Source organism: Hemitrygon akajei, chromosome 2 (genome assembly GCF_048418815.1).
Source record: "Hemitrygon akajei chromosome 2, sHemAka1.3, whole genome shotgun sequence".
Taxonomy (NCBI): Eukaryota; Metazoa; Chordata; class Chondrichthyes; order Myliobatiformes; family Dasyatidae; genus Hemitrygon; species Hemitrygon akajei.
The window spans coordinates 78,966,469-78,987,699 of record NC_133125.1 but is presented as its reverse complement, the minus strand read 5'-3'; the positions used below and the strand labels follow the sequence as shown (position 1 = coordinate 78,987,699).

The window sequence follows — 21,231 nt, the reverse complement described above, 5'->3', positions numbered from 1 at the left end:
GCCCTCAGAGCAATTCCATTCCTCACTTAGTTCCCTATCATCTCTTTTCTCCCATTTGCTCATTGTGCCACCCTTCCTACTTTATTCTCCTGGCATTTACCTACACCAGAGCAATTTGGAGTACACAATTAACATACTAGACCACAGAGTTACAAAAAAATACAATATGGAAACAAGGTATTCAGCCCAATTTGGCCATGCCAACTATGGTGCACACCAAATTAGTCCCACTTGCTCATGTCTGGCCCATTTCCCTCTAAGCTACAGTTGTGCAATAATTGTGATCATCCCACGCAAACAGCCTTTGTTGCCATAAGCTGCAATAAAGAGAGACGAGAAAAATTTTATGAAATGTGAAAGATTTTCTTTGTCATACTCTATTTCATTATAGTCTTCAATTAATAAATAAAATCAAAAGTGATTTATCAGTTTTCATTCCAAATATTCATATTATGCATATTAAAAAAAACCATTTACTCAGTCTTCAGGCCTTATAAAAATTTCCTGCTCAGGGAAATAATATGTCCTCGTAGCTGGAAAAAAATAGAGGGAAAGTTGTCTCTAAACCCCTCCTATCCATGTAGTTGTCCAAAGGTCTTTTCAATATTATTATTCAGGGCCCCATCTTTCAGATATGAGGGAAACAAGGGCACCCAAGGTAAACCCACAAGGTCTTGAGAGAATGTAAAGACGCCACACTGACATCACCTGAGGTCAGGATCAAAGTTGAGTTTCTGGAGTTGTGATAAACCTGCAGTGTTCAGAGTGCCAATATGTCCTTCCATAAGATGTTGTAAAAATTCTGGTTGGTGAAGCAAAACTGAGAAACGGGATGTGTCTTTGCTCACCACTGATGAATGTATGTTTGTGGTCATCCAGTGTTGTAGCCCATACATTCAGAGATGCTCTTCTGCACATCACTGTTGTAACAAATCACTGTTTCTGTCACCTTCTTGTCAGCAGCTTGAACCAGTCTGGCCATTTGCCTCTGGCCTCACTCGTTAACAAGGCATTTCCGTCCACAGAACTGACACTTGCTGAATGCTTTCTTTTTTATTTTTCACACCATTATCTGTAAACTCTAGACACTGTTGTTTGTAAAAATCCCAGGAGATCATCAGTTTCTGAGTTACTCAGATAGCCCTATCTGGCACCAACAATCATTCCATGATGAAAGTTTCTTAGATCGCATTTCTTCCCGTTACTGCTGTTTGGTCTGAACAACAACTGAACTGCATGCTTCTAGGCATTGAGTGCTGCCATGTGATTGAATGATCACATATCTGCAATAGTGAGCAGGTGTACCTTATAAATTGGCCACTGAATGCATATCAATGACTGGTTTTACTTGTCTCTGTATATTCCAGTTCAATGAGTCAGGGCTAAGTATCAAGAGCTGATAGCTGTAATGTCTGATACTCCAATATGCACTTTGTCCCATTGACCTCGGTTCTTCCCCTTCCTCACCCAACAACTGAAACATCCATCCAACCCTGGTCACCACAGTTTAGGATAGATGTGAAGATCTGTGAGAGTATACAGCAAAGGTTTAGCAGATTTGGTCACACGAGTGAGGAATTACATGTTTAGATTGGAGAACTTTGGGTGGTTCACCTCAGAGAAATCAAACCTGGAATTAGATTTGATAGATCATGATAGAGAAAGTCAGGAATTGTTTGAGGACATGGCAGAATAGGTTTAAAGATCTGAGCAACAAATACAAGGAGAAAAAATTTTAATATAGTATTAAGGATCTGGAATTCACAGCCTATAAAAATAATGGAGCAAAACTTGGGGTCTGCAAAATGAAACTGGTTACAACATTTGAGAGAATAATTTGCACGTGATAAAAGTGAGTGAATAGATTAATAGGATTCACTAGCAATAGGCATAAATTTAACCTGATAAATGGCCTTTTTCTCTACCCTATCAGTTCTAGGATTCAAAGTATTTGGTCGTCAGTTCAGATCTTTTCTACAGACTAGTAAAAGATTTTGTCTGATATTGTTGTTGCATAACATTGCAATATACACCCAACATGAATGCAATTAATAAACAACATGATCTATTTAAAAGAAGATTTTTTTAAGATTCTGCAATGCAAGATTTTTCCAACAATTTAATGTGTTTTCTAAACAACAATCTAATTAATGTGAAGTTTCAAGAAAGTGGATGTATTATTTTTTCATTAAGACAAATCCTGAAATTATTTTTGAACCACTCCACACTTCAATAAGCTGAAAGTAAAAGCAAGAACACAACAGCTTACTAAACAGATGTCTCCATTTTATGCTTATTAAGTGCTCAGAAGTTATTGTAAAATAATCTTTTTGGTGCCTGTTCAAAGAATTCACACAGTTTAGCATAAGTAGCATCCAGAAAAGAAAATTCCTTTTCAATAGAGCTGTTAACATTATTGACTTTGCTCCTGTAGAAGGAATTGGTAATACTTCAATATACTGCATTACCAAGTGACTAGTGGGAACAATTAATTCCTTCAATTAACTACTTAACAATTAACTCCTGCCTAAGCAAGGTCCTGGGCCTGCTGCAGTTTGCCCACTGCCACAATAGGTCTACAAAAGGCTCTCCACTCAGCCTTGAACCATCTGAACACCAAAAATACCTGTGTCAGGCTGCTGCTGATTGATTACAGCTCAGCATTCAACACCAACATCTGCTCAGCACTAATCAACAAGCTTCAAAATCTGAGACTCTGTACCTCACTCTGCAGCTCGATCCTTAACTTGTTCACTGGGGGATCACAGTCAGTTCAGATCAGGAAAAAAATCTCATCATTGACAATCAACACAGATACACCTCAAAGATTTACGCTCTGCCTATTTCTCTTTACACTCATGACTGTATGGCTAGGACAACTCCAACACTGTCTACAAATTTGTTGATGATACAACTGTTGTAGTAGATTCTCATCTGGTGACAAGGAGGCTGGTAGAGAGGTATTGCAGCAACAACCTTGCATTCAATGTCAGTAAGACTGAAGAACTGATTGTGGTCTTCAGGAAGGAAAAGTCGGAAGAACACATATCAGTCCTCATTGAGGGATCAAGAGTGGAAAGGATGAGCAGTTTCAAGTTCCTGGGTGCCAACATTTCTGAGTAACTATCCTGAATCCAACATATTGAGGCAATTATGAAGTCACAGCAGTGGCTATTTTTTCGGGGAGTTTGAGGAAATATGACATGTCACCAAAACTCTAGAAAATTTCTACAGATGTACTCTGGAGAGCATTCTGACTGGTTGCATCTCCAGCTGATAAGAAGTCTCAAAGGTGCAGGATCATAATGGCTTGCAGGGGGTTATAGACTCTGCAGCTCCATCATGGGCACTAGCCTCCCCAGTATAAAGGATATTCACACTAGGCAATGTCTCAAGAAGATTGCTTGCAGCATTAACCACCCTCACCATTCCAGGACATGCCCTCTTCTCATTAATATCATCAGGGAGGAGGTATGATGATGGCATCCGTTTGTCTTGAAGGACAATGGAGTGTGCACAATGGGTCAGTCCATTGTAGAGCTGCAAGACCCCTCCCACAGTTGAAGACAGCCTGTTACCTACATCAACCAGTGAGGGCGTATCACTCGTAACTGCTACCTCCTATGTTGGTTCTGTCACTGTGAACAGTGGCACTGGAGTGACCTCTCCAGGGCACAAGCTGGGGCAGAAGTTATGGAGTTCCTGGGATGCCCAGTTGTTGAGGTCACCCTCTTGGCCTCACCAGGAGCTGCCGGAAGGGTGTTCAGTGATGTCCAGTCACATTAGGGGCTTCACTCCGGATTTGTTATCTGGTTTACTCCCATTGCCTTTGTCTCTCCCGAGGCTGCCCACAAGGCAGTGGAGTTGTTTACCTATAGCTGGAGGTATGGAGGAGATACAGGAGCCTGAAAAGACATGCTTCTTGCCCTCCGCCATCAGATTTCTGAATGGACCTTAAACACTCCCTCACTTTTTGCACTACTCTTTTTTATACAGCTTATTGTAACTTATAGCTATGGTATGATAGCATAGTGATTAGCGCAACATTCTTACAGCTCAAGGTGTTCCGGAGTTTGAAGTTCAATTCCAGCATTGTTTGAATGGAGTTTCCATGTTCCCCGTGAGTTTCCTCCAGATGCTGCAGTTTCCTCCTACAGTCCAAAAAATGTACCAGCTAGTAGGTTAATTGGTCATTGTAAATTGTCCTGTAATTAGGCTAGTGTTAAATAGGTGTGTTGGTGGGCAGCACAGCGTGTTGGGCCAGAAGGGTCTGCGCCATGCTGTATATCAAAATTAATAATAAATTAGTGAATATTTTTATGTATTGTACACTACTGCTGCCATAAAACAAATTTCATGATGTTGGTGATAATAAATCTGATTCTAATTCACCAGGTATTGAACATCATGAAACTTCCCATATGGAAGGAGAGTCTAATTTTTTTAAATGGAGTTAATTCAGGTGGGTTTCAGACACATCTGTTCAATGCTAAATTTACTGCTTAATTTTTTTCACTGTGACATTGATCAACTTGTCCGTAGTTTCAATCCTCGTTGTATCACTGCTTAAGTACTCAATCAGCAGAATTCTCAACTACTTCCATATTCTAAGGCAGCCTGTTAGAGCATATTCTGGAGATATGCAATATAGCAAATATTTACTTCAATGGCAATCAGTCTTCAGATCTGAATATGGATTATAGACTGAATTTAAAATGCTGAACAATGATCTTCCTGGAACTGCATTTTAAAATAAAGTGCAGAACAGGAAACATCCAATTAACCTGAGAAGTCTGCATATACATGAATGCAATCAACACCCCTTTGCATGAATACAGCTTTGAATCCTCAGTGGCTAACATTCATTTTGGCTGTGTTGGTGAGAAAACCCAGGTGTTTGAAAAACTCCATGCAACTCAAAGGAAGCATTATGAGCGCATTGTAACTATAGGAGTTGTTCTTGTTTTTAACATATAAAAATGTGCTATAATGTTCCCTCCCTCCCTCAAGCCCCAAGAAGAAACCAGCTGCATCTACTTGGTGACTTTGTTCACAGTCACAACACAGCCTTCCATCTTTCACCCATATGTACACAATACAAGACATTTAGATAAGCTTATCTCCTAACATATTTCAGCATCCATTCATTATTTTTCTACACCAACACTGGTTCTCAAGTTCAGTAGTCTCTCAGAATCATTGAATTCTGAAAGAGGCCATTTTGGCTATCAAGTTCAAAGCAAATTCATTACTAAAGTACATGTGTGCCTCCATTTACAACCCTGAAATTTGTTTTCTTGCTGGCATGCTCAGTAAATTCAACAAACATAATAGAAACAATAAAAGACCAAACCCAACATGACAGACAAACAACCAATGTGGAAAAGACAACTGCGTTAATATAAAAGAGAAAAGATAACATTGAGAATGAGTTCTCACTACCTATCAAACACTCCCAGTGGTGTGCTTCTCAAACAGCCTCTGGCAACCAAGTCAAGCTCCTGGCCTTCATGTGTAGTTTAGCTACTAAACCCAGTGGAATAATTTCTACTGATGGGAGAAGGGACAAAGAGAGGTTACTGGCACATTAAAACCAATCATTCCAGGTAGATGGTGCTCGTTGGCAGCTCATCTAGGGAAAAAAAACTCCAATTTCAAACCTCTACTGCCTTGCAGCTATACCCCCTCATAGGGAAGACTTCCGGAGTAAATCCTGATGAAAATTTTGGAGCTGGTAGTTCCTAGTGTAGTTCCTACACTAAGGTCAATGCTAACTGGCAACTCCTGCAATGCTGCTGGTGCCAAACTGTATTGGTCTCTGACGTTTGTTTGGATTCATCAGCTATGTGGAGAGGGGAGATGTCAGATGTTTTTAAACACAGTGCTAAGAATCTGGAATGCACTGCCAGAGGTGATGGTAAAGGCTGATACACTAGGGACATTTAAGAGACACTTAGATAGGTAAGAAAGAAAAGTGGAGGATTATGTGCTTTGTATTTTGGAGAAGTTAGGTTTTATCATGGATTAGGTTAAAAGGTTGGCCAAAGAACCTGTACTGTGTTGGAATGTACAATGTTCCATGTTCTAAGTAACAAACATTACTTAAAATTTAAGCAAAAATGCAGAATTCTCTCAATTCTCTTTGATCTTTTTGCAACCTTTAGTGAAGTTGGCCACATCATCCTTTTCCAACATCTTGTCATGGTTGTTTATCAGGGTGGCAAGTGTACTAACATGGATCTGTTTGAATTATCTTCTTGCAACCAGAGAATAACCAGTGCTCCCTACTCTTCCTTCTCTTGCAATAAATCCTGTGGCACCTCTAGGACCTTCCCTGCTGCTTCTCATCTACATTGACCACCTTTGTCAACATCTGAAAACCTTAAAACATGATACTTTAGACCTTGTCGGTTTAGTGCTGGAATCTTAATTGACAATGAGTTACCACACGTCATCTTATTGATGAGCAGTTTCTGGAACCATTCAACTCTAGGCTAATGCAACCATTTGTTTCTATTATTTTCAACAACACACACACACACGCAATGCTGGAGGAATGCTCAGCAATCCAGGCAGCATCTGTGGAAGGAAGTATATAGCCAATATTTCAGGCTGAGACCCTTCATCAGGACTTCCGTCAGTTATGTAATACTATTATATGTTCCTCATTTAGTGTTTTTTGTTTCAAATGATCGTGATGCTATTAAGTATCCACAGATTTTCTTTTCTTGTATTAATCTTCAACTAGTTGGTTAGACTCCACATGGCATATTGTCACCTCATTATAAGAAGGATGTAGAAACTCTAGAGAGGATGCAGGGAAGATTTACCAGGATGCTGTGTACACTGGAGTTCATTACTTATAAAGATCTGTTAAGCTTAGGTTTTTCCTCGAGCAGGAGGATGAAAGGTGATAAAAGGTGTAAAAAGACGATAAGCATAGCTAAAGTGGATAATCAGACACTTTTCCTCAGGCAAAAACGGCCAAATCAAAGTAATGTAATTTTAAAGTGATTGCAGGAAAGTATAGGGAGAATGTCAGAAATAAGTTCTTCACACAGATGTGATGGATGCTTGGAATGCCTTGCCAGGACTGGTGGTAGAGGAAGATAGATTAGGGTCATTTAGGAAACTCATGGATAATAGAAAAATGGATGTTGTCACAAATAACTGTAGGTCAACTGTCTAAGAAGAATAACTAGATGGCTTGAGTCACAAAAATAGATTGAGGTGCTTTTATTTACAAAAATAGTGGAAAAAACAAAACCCTGGATGTCCACATCAAAACAAGAAAAAGAATGAAAAAAATACAATATATATACAGCTTGCAATTGTCACCTGTCTGGTTAACAGCCACCCTCAGGCTAAACAGAAAAAAAAGCACAAAGCCTTGGTAACCCGAGGCTTATAACCGCTAAGCCCCTCCCCCGAGACCAACCAAAATCTAATTAACTCAATTATCTTCCATTTCACACAATCTGAAACTCTACTGCCAGTTCTCACAATAAACACATGTACCTTATTATAGGAGTCACCATTTCCTGGTTAAATAACTTAAATAAACCGCAAAACTTTACCACAAGATGAGTAATTAGGTAACACAACCCTTGACCCAGTTAAAGATGGTATCCTCCACCATCAGCACACCTGTGCAGGTTGCTGCTGCCTCTATATTAGACAGCTCTATGCAACAGCTCTGTTTCAGACCCAGTGAGTGTGGATTTATTGTGATGTGTGCACTCACCACAATGACAGAGGGGAATAATGTGTGTAGAGGACCCTTTGAGTGTTTTACTGAATGTGCCATCCATAATCAGTGACGGGCCTTCGTCACAGTGGTTTATGTAGAAGGGAAGAGTAGATTAATTGTAGAGTAGGTGGAAAGTTCGGTGCAACATCGTGGATCCAAGGATTATGCTATAATATTCTATGTTCAATGTTCTAGTTAGCATTTGACTCGAAACATAGAATGCTACATTGTGAGCATTCATGATAATATAGTCTAGCAAATTTCTCCCTGCATTGTACTCAAGCCTTTCAGACAGTTTTATCCAGGTCTGAATACATAGATATTCCTTTACCTCTCAGTTTCAAATAACCTTACCAGAATATGTATCTGAGGTTTGCGTCTCTTGGCTAGATCAATAATATTCACTCCATTGTAATAGAGGTTTTCAATACAGCCATGGAAATTCTTCCTTTGGTAAGTCACTGACTTTCCTGGAACTGGAATACCTCCAAAACTGAGCTTTGAAAGAAATCAAGGATAAATAAACAGAGAATGATTATTATGACATTAATTCATAAAATAAAATGCCAAACAATAAAGAAAATAATTAGAGCTGGTTTGAACAATTCCAAACTTTCATATAGCAATTTATTCCTGATCATTACAGCATCAATCTTCAATTGCAATGCAGCAGCTGAGAGATTTAGAATAATGGCGATATTTCCTTCTGATTGCTAAAAAGCTATTAATTCAGTTATTATTAGTGATACCCATAGGGTCAAGAAAAATTTCTAAGTCAGATAACACAATTATTCCTCAGAATTTTATATTCAGCTGTTATAAAGCCCATAAAATAATGTTCTTACAGGATAATTTACTTCTGCCTACTAAAAGTCGTGTGTTTAAATCATAAACTTTGAATTTAGCCTGTTGGTTTTATTACTAAAACAGTCCAAGAACCATTACTTCATTGGAGTCATTGAACAAAACAGAATGAATACAGGTCCTTCAATCCAATGAGACTATGCTGACCACAGTGCCCACCCAGCTGGTCCAAATTTCCTGAGTTTGGCCTATAATCCCTCAAAGCCGCTGCACCCGTTGATATAGCTATCCAAGTGCTTCTTAAATGATACCTTTGTACCTGCCTCAACAATATCTTCTGGCAGCTCATTCCATATACTAACCACTCTCAATGAGAAAAACTTGCCCTCAGGTCTTTTTCAAATTTAACCCTTCATCTTAAACCTATGCCTCCACATTTTGGTCTACCCCACCTGAGCAATAGACCATTACCATCCACCCTATCTATGCCTCTCCTAATTTTAAACATTATTGTTATCATTACTGGGTAGTACACTGCATATACATCTTCTAAGAATAGGACTCAGCTACTTGCAGCACGTAGAAATATTCTTCCTCTAAGTACAAATCCAGAAGATATTTTGCCTCTATTTAGAATTGTATTTTAAATGAGTCCAGGAAATGAATCATAGCTGAATCCACTTTGCATTTTCCTTTTATTAGCCTTTTATCAATTCAATGCAGGCACAGTCAAGAGACCATGAACCAACACAGTGGTCTTTATGCTTAGAAAATGATGCCTTTGGTTCTGTTGTTGGCCTTCACAAATTTGAACAAACAGTTCTGCTCTGCAGTATAAACCAGATTGGGAGGGGGGGGGGGAGGGGGTTGGGGTAAGCCTCATAGCACAGTAGTTAGTGTAATGCTGTTACAGTGCTAGCTACTCACATTCATTTCATGCAACTACCTGTTAGGAGTTTGGATGTTCTCCCCATGAAAGTGTAAGTTATCTCCAGGTGCTCCAATTACCTCCCACATCTAAAGATGTATGGTTAGTAAGTTAATTGATCACACAGGTGTAAATGGGCTTTGCAGGCTCATTAGCTTGGAAAGGTCTGCTACTGTGTTGTACATCTAAATAAATAATCTAAAAAATGGAGAGACAGGCCTCCACCTGACCAGCAAAGTTTGGATAGCACTGGACCTTACTGACTGCATGAGGCAATTCCACTCTTCAATGACCTTGACAGATGGTTTGCTGGTTCCCTGGGCCAATAGTAACTTTGCTGAGCCTCAGAACAATCTAGATTCTGGGCTGTTTCTGGGTATCTCCAGGAAATCTCTCTTTAATTTCACTATCTAGTTTCCAAGCTGGACCCTTTCACCCAGATGCCTCATCCCGAGAACATGGTATTAAGCATCAAACTGTGGAGTTACTGTGATTTGAAGCCGTTTCTCCAGCTTAGTCTGCAGCTCATCCGGCTTGAGCTAGCCTTTCATCTGTTTTCAGCCACTGCTCAGATGGAAAATAGGCTGATCCTCGCAGGGAATCCTCTCATTTGTCCAGCCTGACATGCTCTGGGACAGTTGTTAGCAATAGCTCAGCCTTTTCCTGCTGCTGGCCCAAACTTCTTCATTTAATATTAATTTATCTTTTACAAAAATCAGAAGAAATTGCTAATACTGCATGTGAAACGTTACGTTGAAACCAAGAGAAAATTCATCATGTCTGCCCTGTGTCTCAGCTGATCATGATGCAAGAGTCATGTTCCAGATCTGAACCACATTGCTGAGAGCAGTTAAGGAAAGATATGCTGATCTACAGAAAGTGCAGAGGAAGTTCACAAGAATAATCCCTGGAACAAAAGGATTAAATGTATGAAGTGCGTTAGATGGGCTTGTTCTCAATGGAGTTCAGAAGAATAAATGGGGATAGCATTGAAACCGAATACAGTGAACATGGAGAGGATGTTTCCATTGGTAGGAGAGTCTATGATCTGGCAGAAGAGCCTCAGAGTAAAGGATGTTCCTTTAGAACTGAGGTGAAATGAATTTCTTCACCCAGAAGGTAACACATCTGTGAAATTTATTGCCACGTAGGCAGAGATTAATTATTTCCTGACTAATAAGGGGGGATTAAAGATTATGGAGAGAAGGCAGGAGAATGGGGCTAATAAACTAAAATATTTTTGAATTGAATGGCACAGCAGACTCAATGAGCCAAATGGCCTAATTCGGCTCCGATTTCTTATGCACTTATGGCCACATTTGGAGATCTGTGATTAGGTCTGGACAGTTGACCTCTTGAAAAGAATAAATACTTCTGAGAGACCACAAGCAGGTATAGGGAGATGGTGAGGGAGACCGCAAGCAGGTATAGGGAGATGGTGAGGGAGACCACAAGCACGTATAGGGAGACGGTGAGGGAGACCGCAAGCACGTATAGGGAGATGGTGAGGGATAGGGTACACAAGAAGGTATAGGGAGATGGTAAGGGATAGGGTACACAAGCAGGTATAGGGAGATGGTAAAGGATAGGGTACACAAGCAGGTATAGGGAGATGGTGAGGGATAGGGTACACAAGCAGGTATAGGGAGATGGTAAGGGATAGGGTACACAAGCAGGTATAGGGAGATGGTGAGGGATAGGGTACACAAACAGGTATAGGGAGATGGTGAGGGATAGGGTACACAAGCAGGTATAGGGAGACGGTGAGGGAGACTGCAAGCACGTATAGGGAGATGGTGAGGATAGGGTACACAAGCAGGTATAGGGAGACGGTGAGGGAGACCGCAAGCACGTATAGGGAGATGGTGAGGGATAGGGTACACAAGCACGTATAGGGAGATGGTGAGGGATAGGGTACACAAGCAGGTATAGGGAGATGGTAAGGGATAGGGTACACAAGCACGTATAGGGAGATGGTAAGGGATAGGGTACACAAGCACGTATAGGGAGATGGTGAGGGATAGGGTACACAAGCAGGTATAGGGAGATGGTGAGGGATAGGGTACACAAGCACGTATAGGGAGATGGTGAGGGATAGGGTACACAAGCAGGTATAGGGAGATGGTAAGGGACAGGGTACACAAGCAGGTATAGGGAGACGGTGAGGGAGACAGCAAGCACGTATAGGGAGATGGTGAGGGATAGGGTACACAAGCACGTATAGGGAGATGGTGAGGAATAGGGTACACAAGCAGGTATAGGGAGATGGTGAGGGAGACGACAAGCAAGTATAGGGAGATGGTGAGGGATAGGGTACACAAGCAAGTATAGGGAGATGGTGAGGGATAGGGTACACAAGCACGTATAGGGAGATGGTGAGGGATAGGGTACACAAGCAGGTATAGGGAGATGGAAAGGGATAGGGTACACAAGCACGTATAGGGAGATGGTAAGGGATAGGGTACACAAGCACGTATAGGGAGATGGTGAGGGATAGGGTACACAAGCAGGTATAGGGAGATGGTAAGGGATAGGGTACACAAGCACGTATAGGGAGATGGTGAGGGATAGGGTACACAAGCAGGTATAGGGAGATGGTAAGGGATAGGGTACACAAGCAGGTATAGGGAGATGGTGAGGGAGACCGCAAGCAGGTATAGGGAGATGGTGAGGGAGACCACAAGCACGTATAGGGAGACGGTGAGGGAGACCGCAAGCACGTATAGGGAGATGGTGAGGGATAGGGTACACAAGAAGGTATAGGGAGATGGTAAGGGATAGGGTACACAAGCAGGTATAGGGAGATGGTAAAGGATAGGGTACACAAGCAGGTATAGGGAGATGGTGAGGGATAGGGTACACAAGCAGGTATAGGGAGATGGTAAGGGATAGGGTACACAAGCAGGTATAGGGAGATGGTGAGGGATAGGGTACACAAACAGGTATAGGGAGATGGTGAGGGATAGGGTACACAAGCAGGTATAGGGAGACGGTGAGGGAGACCGCAAGCACGTATAGGGAGATGGTGAGGATAGGGTACACAAGCAGGTATAGGGAGACGGTGAGGGAGACCGCAAGCACGTATAGGGAGATGGTGAGGGAGACCGCAAGCACGTATAGGGAGATGGTGAGGGATAGGGTACACAAGCACGTATAGGGAGATGGTGAGGGATAGGGTACACAAGCAGGTATAGGGAAATGGTAAGGGATAGGGTACAGAAGCAGGTATAGGGAGACGGTGAGGGAGACAGCAAGCACGTATAGGGAGATGGTGAGGGATAGGGTACACAAGCACGTATAGGGAGATGGTGAGGGTTAGGGTACACAAGCAGGTATAGGGAGATGGTGAGGGAGACGACAAGCAAGTATAGGGAGATGGTGAGGGATAGGGTACACAAGCAAGTATAGGGAGATGGTGAGGGATAGGGTACACAAGCACGTATAGGGAGATGGTGAGGGATAGGGTACACAAGCAGGTATAGGGAGATGGTAAGGGATAGGGTACACAAGCACGTATAGGGAGATGGTAAGGGATAGGGTACACAAGCACGTATAGGGAGATGGTGAGGGATAGGGTACACAAGCAGGTATAGGGAGATGGTAAGGGATAGGGTACACAAGCACGTATAGGGAGATGGTGAGGGAAAGGGTACACAAGCAGGTATAGGGAAATGGTAAGGGATAGGGTACACAAGCAGGTATAGGGAGACGGTGAGGGAGACCGCAAGCACGTATAGGGAGATGGTGAGGGATAGGGTACACAAGCACGTATAGGGAGATGGTGAGGGATAGGGTACACAAGCAGGTATAGGGAGATGGTAAGGGATAGGGTACACAAGCAGGTATAGGGAGACGGTGAGGGAGACAGCAAGCACGTATAGGGAGATGGTGAGGGATAGGGTACACAAGCACGTATAGGGAGATGGTGAGGAATAGGGTACACAAGCAGGTATAGGGAGATGGTGAGGGAGACGACAAGCAAGTATAGGGAGATGGTGAGGGATAGGGTACACAAGCAAGTATAGGGAGATGGTGAGGGATAGGGTACACAAGCACGTATAGGGAGATGGTGAGGGATAGGGTACACAAGCAGGTATAGGGAGATGGAAAGGGATAGGGTACACAAGCACGTATAGGGAGATGGTAAGGGATAGGGTACACAAGCACGTATAGGGAGATGGTGAGGGATAGGGTACACAAGCAGGTATAGGGAGATGGTAAGGGATAGGGTACACAAGCACGTATAGGGAGATGGTGAGGGATAGGGTACACAAGCAGGTATAGGGAGATGGTAAGGGATAGGGTACACAAGCAGGTATAGGGAGACGGTGAGGGAGACCGCAAGCACGTATAGGGAGATGGTGAGGGATAGGGTACACAGGCAGGTATAGGGAGACGGTGAGGGAGACCGCAAGCACGTATAGGGAGATGGTGAGGGAAACCGCAAGCACGTATAGGGAGATGGTGAGGGATAGGGTACACAAGCAGGTACAGGGAGATGGTGAGGGATAGGGTACACAAGCAGGTATAGGGAGATGGTGGGAGAGACCACAAGCAGGTATAGGTAGATGGTAAGGGATAGGGTACACAGGCAGGTATAGGGAGACGGTGAGGCAGAGGGTACACAAGCAGATATAGGGAGAAGGTGAGGGAGAGGGTACACAAGCAGATATAGGGAGACGGTGAGGCAGAGGGTACACAAACAGTTATAGGGAGACCACAAGCAGGTATAGGGAGACGGTGAGGGAGACCACAAGTAGGTATAGGGAGACGGTGAGGGAGAAAACAAGCAGGTATAGGGAGACGGTGAGGGAGACCACAAGCAGGTATAGAGAGACCACAAGCAGGTATAGGGAGACGGTGAGGGAGACCACAAGCAGGTATAGAGAGACCACAAGCAGGTATAGGGAGACCACAAGCAGCTATAGGGAGACGGTGAGGGAGAGTGTACACAAGCAGCTATAGGGAGACGGTGAGGGAGACCACAAGCAGGTATAGGTAGATGGTAAGGGATAGGGTACACAAGCAGATATAGGGAGACGGTGAGGCAGAGGGTACACAAGCAGATATAGGGAGACATTACACAAGCAGGTATAGGGAGATGGTGAGGGAGACCACAAGCAGGTATAGGGAGACAGTACACAAGCAAGAATAGGGAGACAGTGAGGGAGACCACAAGCAGGTATAGGGAGAGGGAACACAAGCAGATATAGGGAGACGGTGAGGTATAGGGTACACAAGCAGGTATAGGGAGACGGTGAGGGAGAGGGTACACAAGCAGGTATAGAGAGACGGTGAGGGAGAGGGTACACAAGCAGGTTTAGGGAGAAGGTGAGGGAAAGGGTACACAAGCAGGTATAGGGAGATGGTAAGGGATAGGGTACACAAGCAGGTATAGGGAGACGGTGAGGGAGACAGCAAGCACGTATAGGGAGATGGTGAGGGATAGGGTACACAAGCACGTATAGGGAGATGGTGAGGAATAGGGTACACAAGCAGGTATAGGGAGATGGTGAGGGAGACGACAAGCAAGTATAGGGAGATGGTGAGGGATAGGGTACACAAGCAAGTATAGGGAGATGGTGAGGGATAGGGTACACAAGCACGTATAGGGAGATGGTGAGGGATAGGGTACACAAGCAGGTATAGGGAGATGGAAAGGGATAGGGTACACAAGCACGTATAGGGAGATGGTAAGGGATAGGGTACACAAGCACGTATAGGGAGATGGTGAGGGATAGGGTACACAAGCAGGTATAGGGAGATGGTAAGGGATAGGGTACACAAGCACGTATAGGGAGATGGTGAGGGATAGGGTACACAAGCAGGTATAGGGAGATGGTAAGGGATAGGGTACACAAGCAGGTATAGGGAGATGGTGAGGGAGACCGCAAGCAGGTATAGGGAGATGGTGAGGGAGACCACAAGCACGTATAGGGAGACGGTGAGGGAGACCGCAAGCACGTATAGGGAGATGGTGAGGGATAGGGTACACAAGAAGGTATAGGGAGATGGTAAGGGATAGGGTACACAAGCAGGTATAGGGAGATGGTAAAGGATAGGGTACACAAGCAGGTATAGGGAGATGGTGAGGGATAGGGTACACAAGCAGGTATAGGGAGATGGTAAGGGATAGGGTACACAAGCAGGTATAGGGAGATGGTGAGGGATAGGGTACACAAACAGGTATAGGGAGATGGTGAGGGATAGGGTACACAAGCAGGTATAGGGAGACGGTGAGGGAGACCGCAAGCACGTATAGGGAGATGGTGAGGATAGGGTACACAAGCAGGTATAGGGAGACGGTGAGGGAGACCGCAAGCACGTATAGGGAGATGGTGAGGGAGACCGCAAGCACGTATAGGGAGATGGTGAGGGATAGGGTACACAAGCACGTATAGGGAGATGGTGAGGGATAGGGTACACAAGCAGGTATAGGGAGATGGTAAGGGATAGGGTACAGAAGCAGGTATAGGGAGACGGTGAGGGAGACAGCAAGCACGTATAGGGAGATGGTGAGGGATAGGGTACACAAGCACGTATAGGGAGATGGTGAGGGTTAGGGTACACAAGCAGGTATAGGGAGATGGTGAGGGAGACGACAAGCAAGTATAGGGAGATGGTGAGGGATAGGGTACACAAGCAAGTATAGGGAGATGGTGAGGGATAGGGTACACAAGCACGTATAGGGAGATGGAGAGGGATAGGGTACACAAGCAGGTATAGGGAGATGGTAAGGGATAGGGTACACAAGCACGTATAGGGAGATGGTAAGGGATAGGGTACACAAGCACGTATAGGGAGATGGTGAGGGATAGGGTACACAAGCAGGTATAGGGAGATGGTAAGGGATAGGGTACACAAGCACGTATAGGGAGATGGTGAGGGAAAGGGTACACAAGCAGGTATAGGGAAATGGTAAGGGATAGGGTACACAAGCAGGTATAGGGAGACGGTGAGGGAGACCGCAAGCACGTATAGGGAGATGGTGAGGGATAGGGTACACAAGCACGTATAGGGAGATGGTGAGGGATAGGGTACACAAGCAGGTATAGGGAGATGGTAAGGGATAGGGTACACAAGCAGGTATAGGGAGACGGTGAGGGAGACAGCAAGCACGTATAGGGAGATGGTGAGGGATAGGGTACACAAGCACGTATAGGGAGATGGTGAGGAATAGGGTACACAAGCAGGTATAGGGAGATGGTGAGGGAGACGACAAGCAAGTATAGGGAGATGGTGAGGGATAGGGTACACAAGCAAGTATAGGGAGATGGTGAGGGATAGGGTACACAAGCACGTATAGGGAGATGGTGAGGGATAGGGTACACAAGCAGGTATAGGGAGATGGAAAGGGATAGGGTACACAAGCACGTATAGGGAGATGGTAAGGGATAGGGTACACAAGCACGTATAGGGAGATGGTGAGGGATAGGGTACACAAGCAGGTATAGGGAGATGGTAAGGGATAGGGTACACAAGCACGTATAGGGAGATGGTGAGGGATAGGGTACACAAGCAGGTATAGGGAGATGGTAAGGGATAGGGTACACAAGCAGGTATAGGGAGACGGTGAGGGAGACCGCAAGCACGTATAGGGAGATGGTGAGGGATAGGGTACACAGGCAGGTATAGGGAGACGGTGAGGGAGACCGCAAGCACGTATAGGGAGATGGTGAGGGAAACCGCAAGCACGTATAGGGAGATGGTGAGGGATAGGGTACACAAGCAGGTACAGGGAGATGGTGAGGGATAGGGTACACAAGCAGGTATAGGGAGATGGTGGGAGAGACCACAAGCAGGTATAGGTAGATGGTAAGGGATAGGGTACACAGGCAGGTATCGGGAGACGGTGAGGCAGAGGGTACACAAGCAGATATAGGGAGAAGGTGAGGGAGAGGGTACACAAGCAGATATAGGGAGACGGTGAGGCAGAGGGTACACAAACAGTTATAGGGAGACCACAAGCAGGTATAGGGAGACGGTGAGGGAGACCACAAGTAGGTATAGGGAGACGGTGAGGGAGAAAACAAGCAGGTATAGGGAGACGGTGAGGGAGACCACAAGCAGGTATAGAGAGACCACAAGCAGGTATAGGGAGACGGTGAGGGAGACCACAAGCAGGTATAGAGAGACCACAAGCAGGTATAGGGAGACCACAAGCAGCTATAGGGAGACGGTGAGGGAGAGTGTACACAAGCAGCTATAGGGAGACGGTGAGGGAGACCACAAGCAGGTATAGGTAGATGGTAAGGGATAGGGTACACAAGCAGATATAGGGAGACGGTGAGGCAGAGGGTACACAAGCAGATATAGGGAGACGGTGAGGGATAGGGTACACAAGCAGGTATAGGGAGACGGTGAGGCAGAGGGTACACAAGCAGATATAGGGAGACGGTGAGGGATAGGGTACACAAGCAGGTATAGGGAGACGGTGAGGCAGAGGGTACACAAGCAGATATAGGGAGACCACAAGCAGGTATAGGTAGATGGTAAGGGATAGGGTACACAAGCAGATATAGGGAGACGGTGAGGCAGAGGGTACACAAGCAGATATAGGGAGACGGTGAGGGATAGGGTACACAAGCAGGTATAGGGAGACGGTGAGGCAGAGGGTACACAAGCAGATATAGGGAGACCACAAGCAGGTATAGGTAGATGGTAAGGGATAGGGTACACAAGCATGTATAGGGATACGGTGAGGCAGAGGGTACACAAGCAGATATAGGGAGACCACAAGCAGGTATAGGGAGACCACAAGCAGGTATAGGGAGATGGTGAAGGATAGGGTACACAAGCAGATATAGGGAGACATTACACAAGCAGGTATAGGGAGATGGTGAGGGAGACCACAAGCAGGTATAGGGAGACAGTACACAAGCAAGAATAGGGAGACAGTGAGGGAGACCACAAGCAGGTATAGGGAGAGGGAACACAAGCAGATATAGGGAGACGGTGAGGGATAGGGTACACAAGCAGGTATAGGGAGACGGTGAGGGAGAGGGTACACAAGCAGGTATAGAGAGACGGTGAGGGAGAGGGTACACAAGCAGGTTTAGGGAGAAGGTGAGGGAAAGGGTACACAAGCAGGTATAGGGAGATGGTAAGGGATAGGGTACACAAGCAGGTATAGGGAGACGGTGAGGGAGAGGGTACACAAGCAGGTATAGGGAGAAGGTGAGGGATAGGGTACACAAGCACGTATAGGGAGAAGGTGAGGGATAGGGTACACAAGCAGGTACAGGGAGAAGGTGAGGGAGAGGGTACACAAGCAGGTAAAGGGAGACGGTGAGGGAGAGTGTACACAAGCAGGTATAGGGAGACGGTGAGGGAGAGGGTACACAAGCAGATATAGGGAGACGGTGAGGCAGAGGGTACACAAGTAGATATACGGAGACGGTGAGGGAGACAACAAGCAGGTATAGGGAGACCACAAGCAGGTATAGTTAGATGGTGAAGGATAGGGTACACAAGCAGATATAGGGAGATGGTGAGTGAGGCAACAAGCAGGTATAGGGAGACGGTGAGGGAGACCACAAGCAGGAATAGGGAGATGGTGCGGGAGAGCACAAGCAGGTATAGGGAGAAGGTGAGGGAGAGTGTACACAAGCAGGTATAGGAAGACGGTGAGGGATAGGGTACACAAGCAGGTATAGGGAGACGGTGAGGGAGAGGGTACACAAGCAGGAATAAGGAGACGGTGAGGGAGAGGGTACACAAGCAGGTATAGGGAGAAGGTGAGGGAGAAGGTACACAAGCAGGTATAGGGAGATGGTAAGGGATAGGGTACACAAGCAGGTATAGGGAGACGGTGAGGGAGAGGGTACACAAGCAGGTATAGGGAGAAGGTGAGGGAGAGGGTACACAAGCAGGTATAGGGAGACGGTGAGGGAGAGGGTACACAAGCAGGTATAGGGAGAACACAAGCAGGTATAGGGAGATGGTGAGGGAGAGGGTACACAAGCAGGTATAGGGAGACGGTGAGGGAGAGGGTACACAAGCAGGTATAGGGAGAAGGTGAGGGAGAGGGTACACAAGCAGGTATAGGGAGACGGTGAGGGAGAGGGTACACAAGCAGGTATAGGGAGACCACAAGCAGGTATAGGGAGACGGTGAGGGAGAGGGTACACAAGCAGGTATAGGGAGACGGTGAGGGAGAGGGTACACAAGCAGGTATAGGGAGAAGGTGAGGGAGAGGGTACACAAGCAGGTATAGGGAGAAGGTGAGGGAGAGGGTACACAAGCACGTATAGGGAGAAGGTGAGGGATAGGGTACACAAGTAGGTACAGGGAGAAGGTGAGGGAGAGGGTACACAAGCAGGTATAGGGAGACGGTGAGAGAGAGTGTACACAAGCAGGTATAGGGAGACGGTGAGGGAGAGAGTACACAAGCAGATATAGGAAGACGGTGAGGCAGAGGGTACACAAGCAGATATAGGGAGACGGTGAGGGAGAGTGTACACAAGCAGGTATAGGGAGACGGTGAGGGAGAGAGTACACAAGCAGATATAGGAAGACGGTGAGGCAGAGGGTACACAAGCAGATATAGGGAGACGGTGAGGGAGACCACAAGTAGGTATAGTTAGATGGTGAAGGATAGGGTACACAAGCAGATATAGGGAGATGGTGAGGGAGGCAACAAGCATGTATAGGGAGACGGTGAGGGAGACCACAAGCAGGTATAGGGAGATGGTGCGGGAGAGCACAAGCAGGTATAGGGAGAAGGTGAGGGAGAGTGTACACAAGCAGGTATAGGGAGACGGTGAGGGATAGGGTACACAAACAGGTATAGGGAGACGGTGAGGGAGAGGGTACACAAGCAGGAATAAGGAGACGGTGAGGGAGAGGGTACACAAGCAGGTATAGGGAGAAGGTGAGGGAGAAGGTACACAAGCAGGTATAGGGAGATGGTAAGGGATAGGGTACACAAGCAGGTATAGGGAGACGGTGAGGGAGAGGGTACACAAGCAGGTATAGGGAGAAGGTGAGGGAGAGGGTACACAAGCAGGTATAGGGAGACGGTGAGGGAGAGGGTACACAAGCAGGTATAGGGAGACCACAAGCAGGTATAGGGAGACGGTGAGGGAGAGGGTACACAAGCAGGTATAGGGAGACGGTGAGGGAGAGGGTACACAAGCAGGTATAGGGAGAAGGTGAGGGAGAGGGTACACAAGCAGGTATAGGGAGACGGTGAGGGAGAGGGTACACAAGCAGGTATAGGGAGACCACAAGCAGGTATAGGGAGACGGTGAGGGAGAGGGTACACAAGCAGGTATAGGGAGACGGTGAGGGAGAGGGTACACAAGCAGGTATAGGGAGAAGGTGAGGGAGAGGGTACACAAGCAGGTATAGGGAGACGGTGAGGGAGAGTGTACACAAGCAGGTATAGGGAGACGGTGAGGGAGAGAGTACACAAGCAGATATAGGAAGACGGTGAGGCAGAGGGTACACAAGCAGATATAGGGAGACGGTGAGGGAGAGTGTACACAAGCAGGTATAGGGAGACGGTGAGGGAGAGAGTACACAAGCAGATATAGGAAGACGGTGAGGCAGAGGGTACACAAGCAGATATAGGGAGACGGTGAGGGAGACCACAAGCAGGTATAGTTAGATGGTGAAGGATAGGGTACACAAGCAGATATAGGGAGATGGTGAGGGAGGCAACAAGCAGGTATAGGGAGATGGTGAGGGATAGGGTACACAAGCAGGTACAGGGAGATGGTGAGGGATAGGGTACACAAGCAGGTAT

The 21,231-nt window shown here is 45.7% G+C and overlaps 1 protein-coding gene across 2 annotated transcripts in view; it reads right to left on the bottom strand.

Annotated features, from left to right (window-relative positions):
- The window catches only part of LOC140714284 (contactin-associated protein-like 5), a 1,700,882-nt gene that overhangs the window by 939,683 nt on the left and 739,968 nt on the right, over positions 1–21,231 (bottom strand). For both annotated transcript variants that reach the window (XM_073025370.1, XM_073025379.1), the window contains exon 7: positions 8,105–8,248. In XM_073025370.1, coding sequence (XP_072881471.1) covers positions 8,105–8,248 — 144 coding nt within the window. The remainder of the gene's footprint in view (positions 1–8,104; positions 8,249–21,231) is intronic.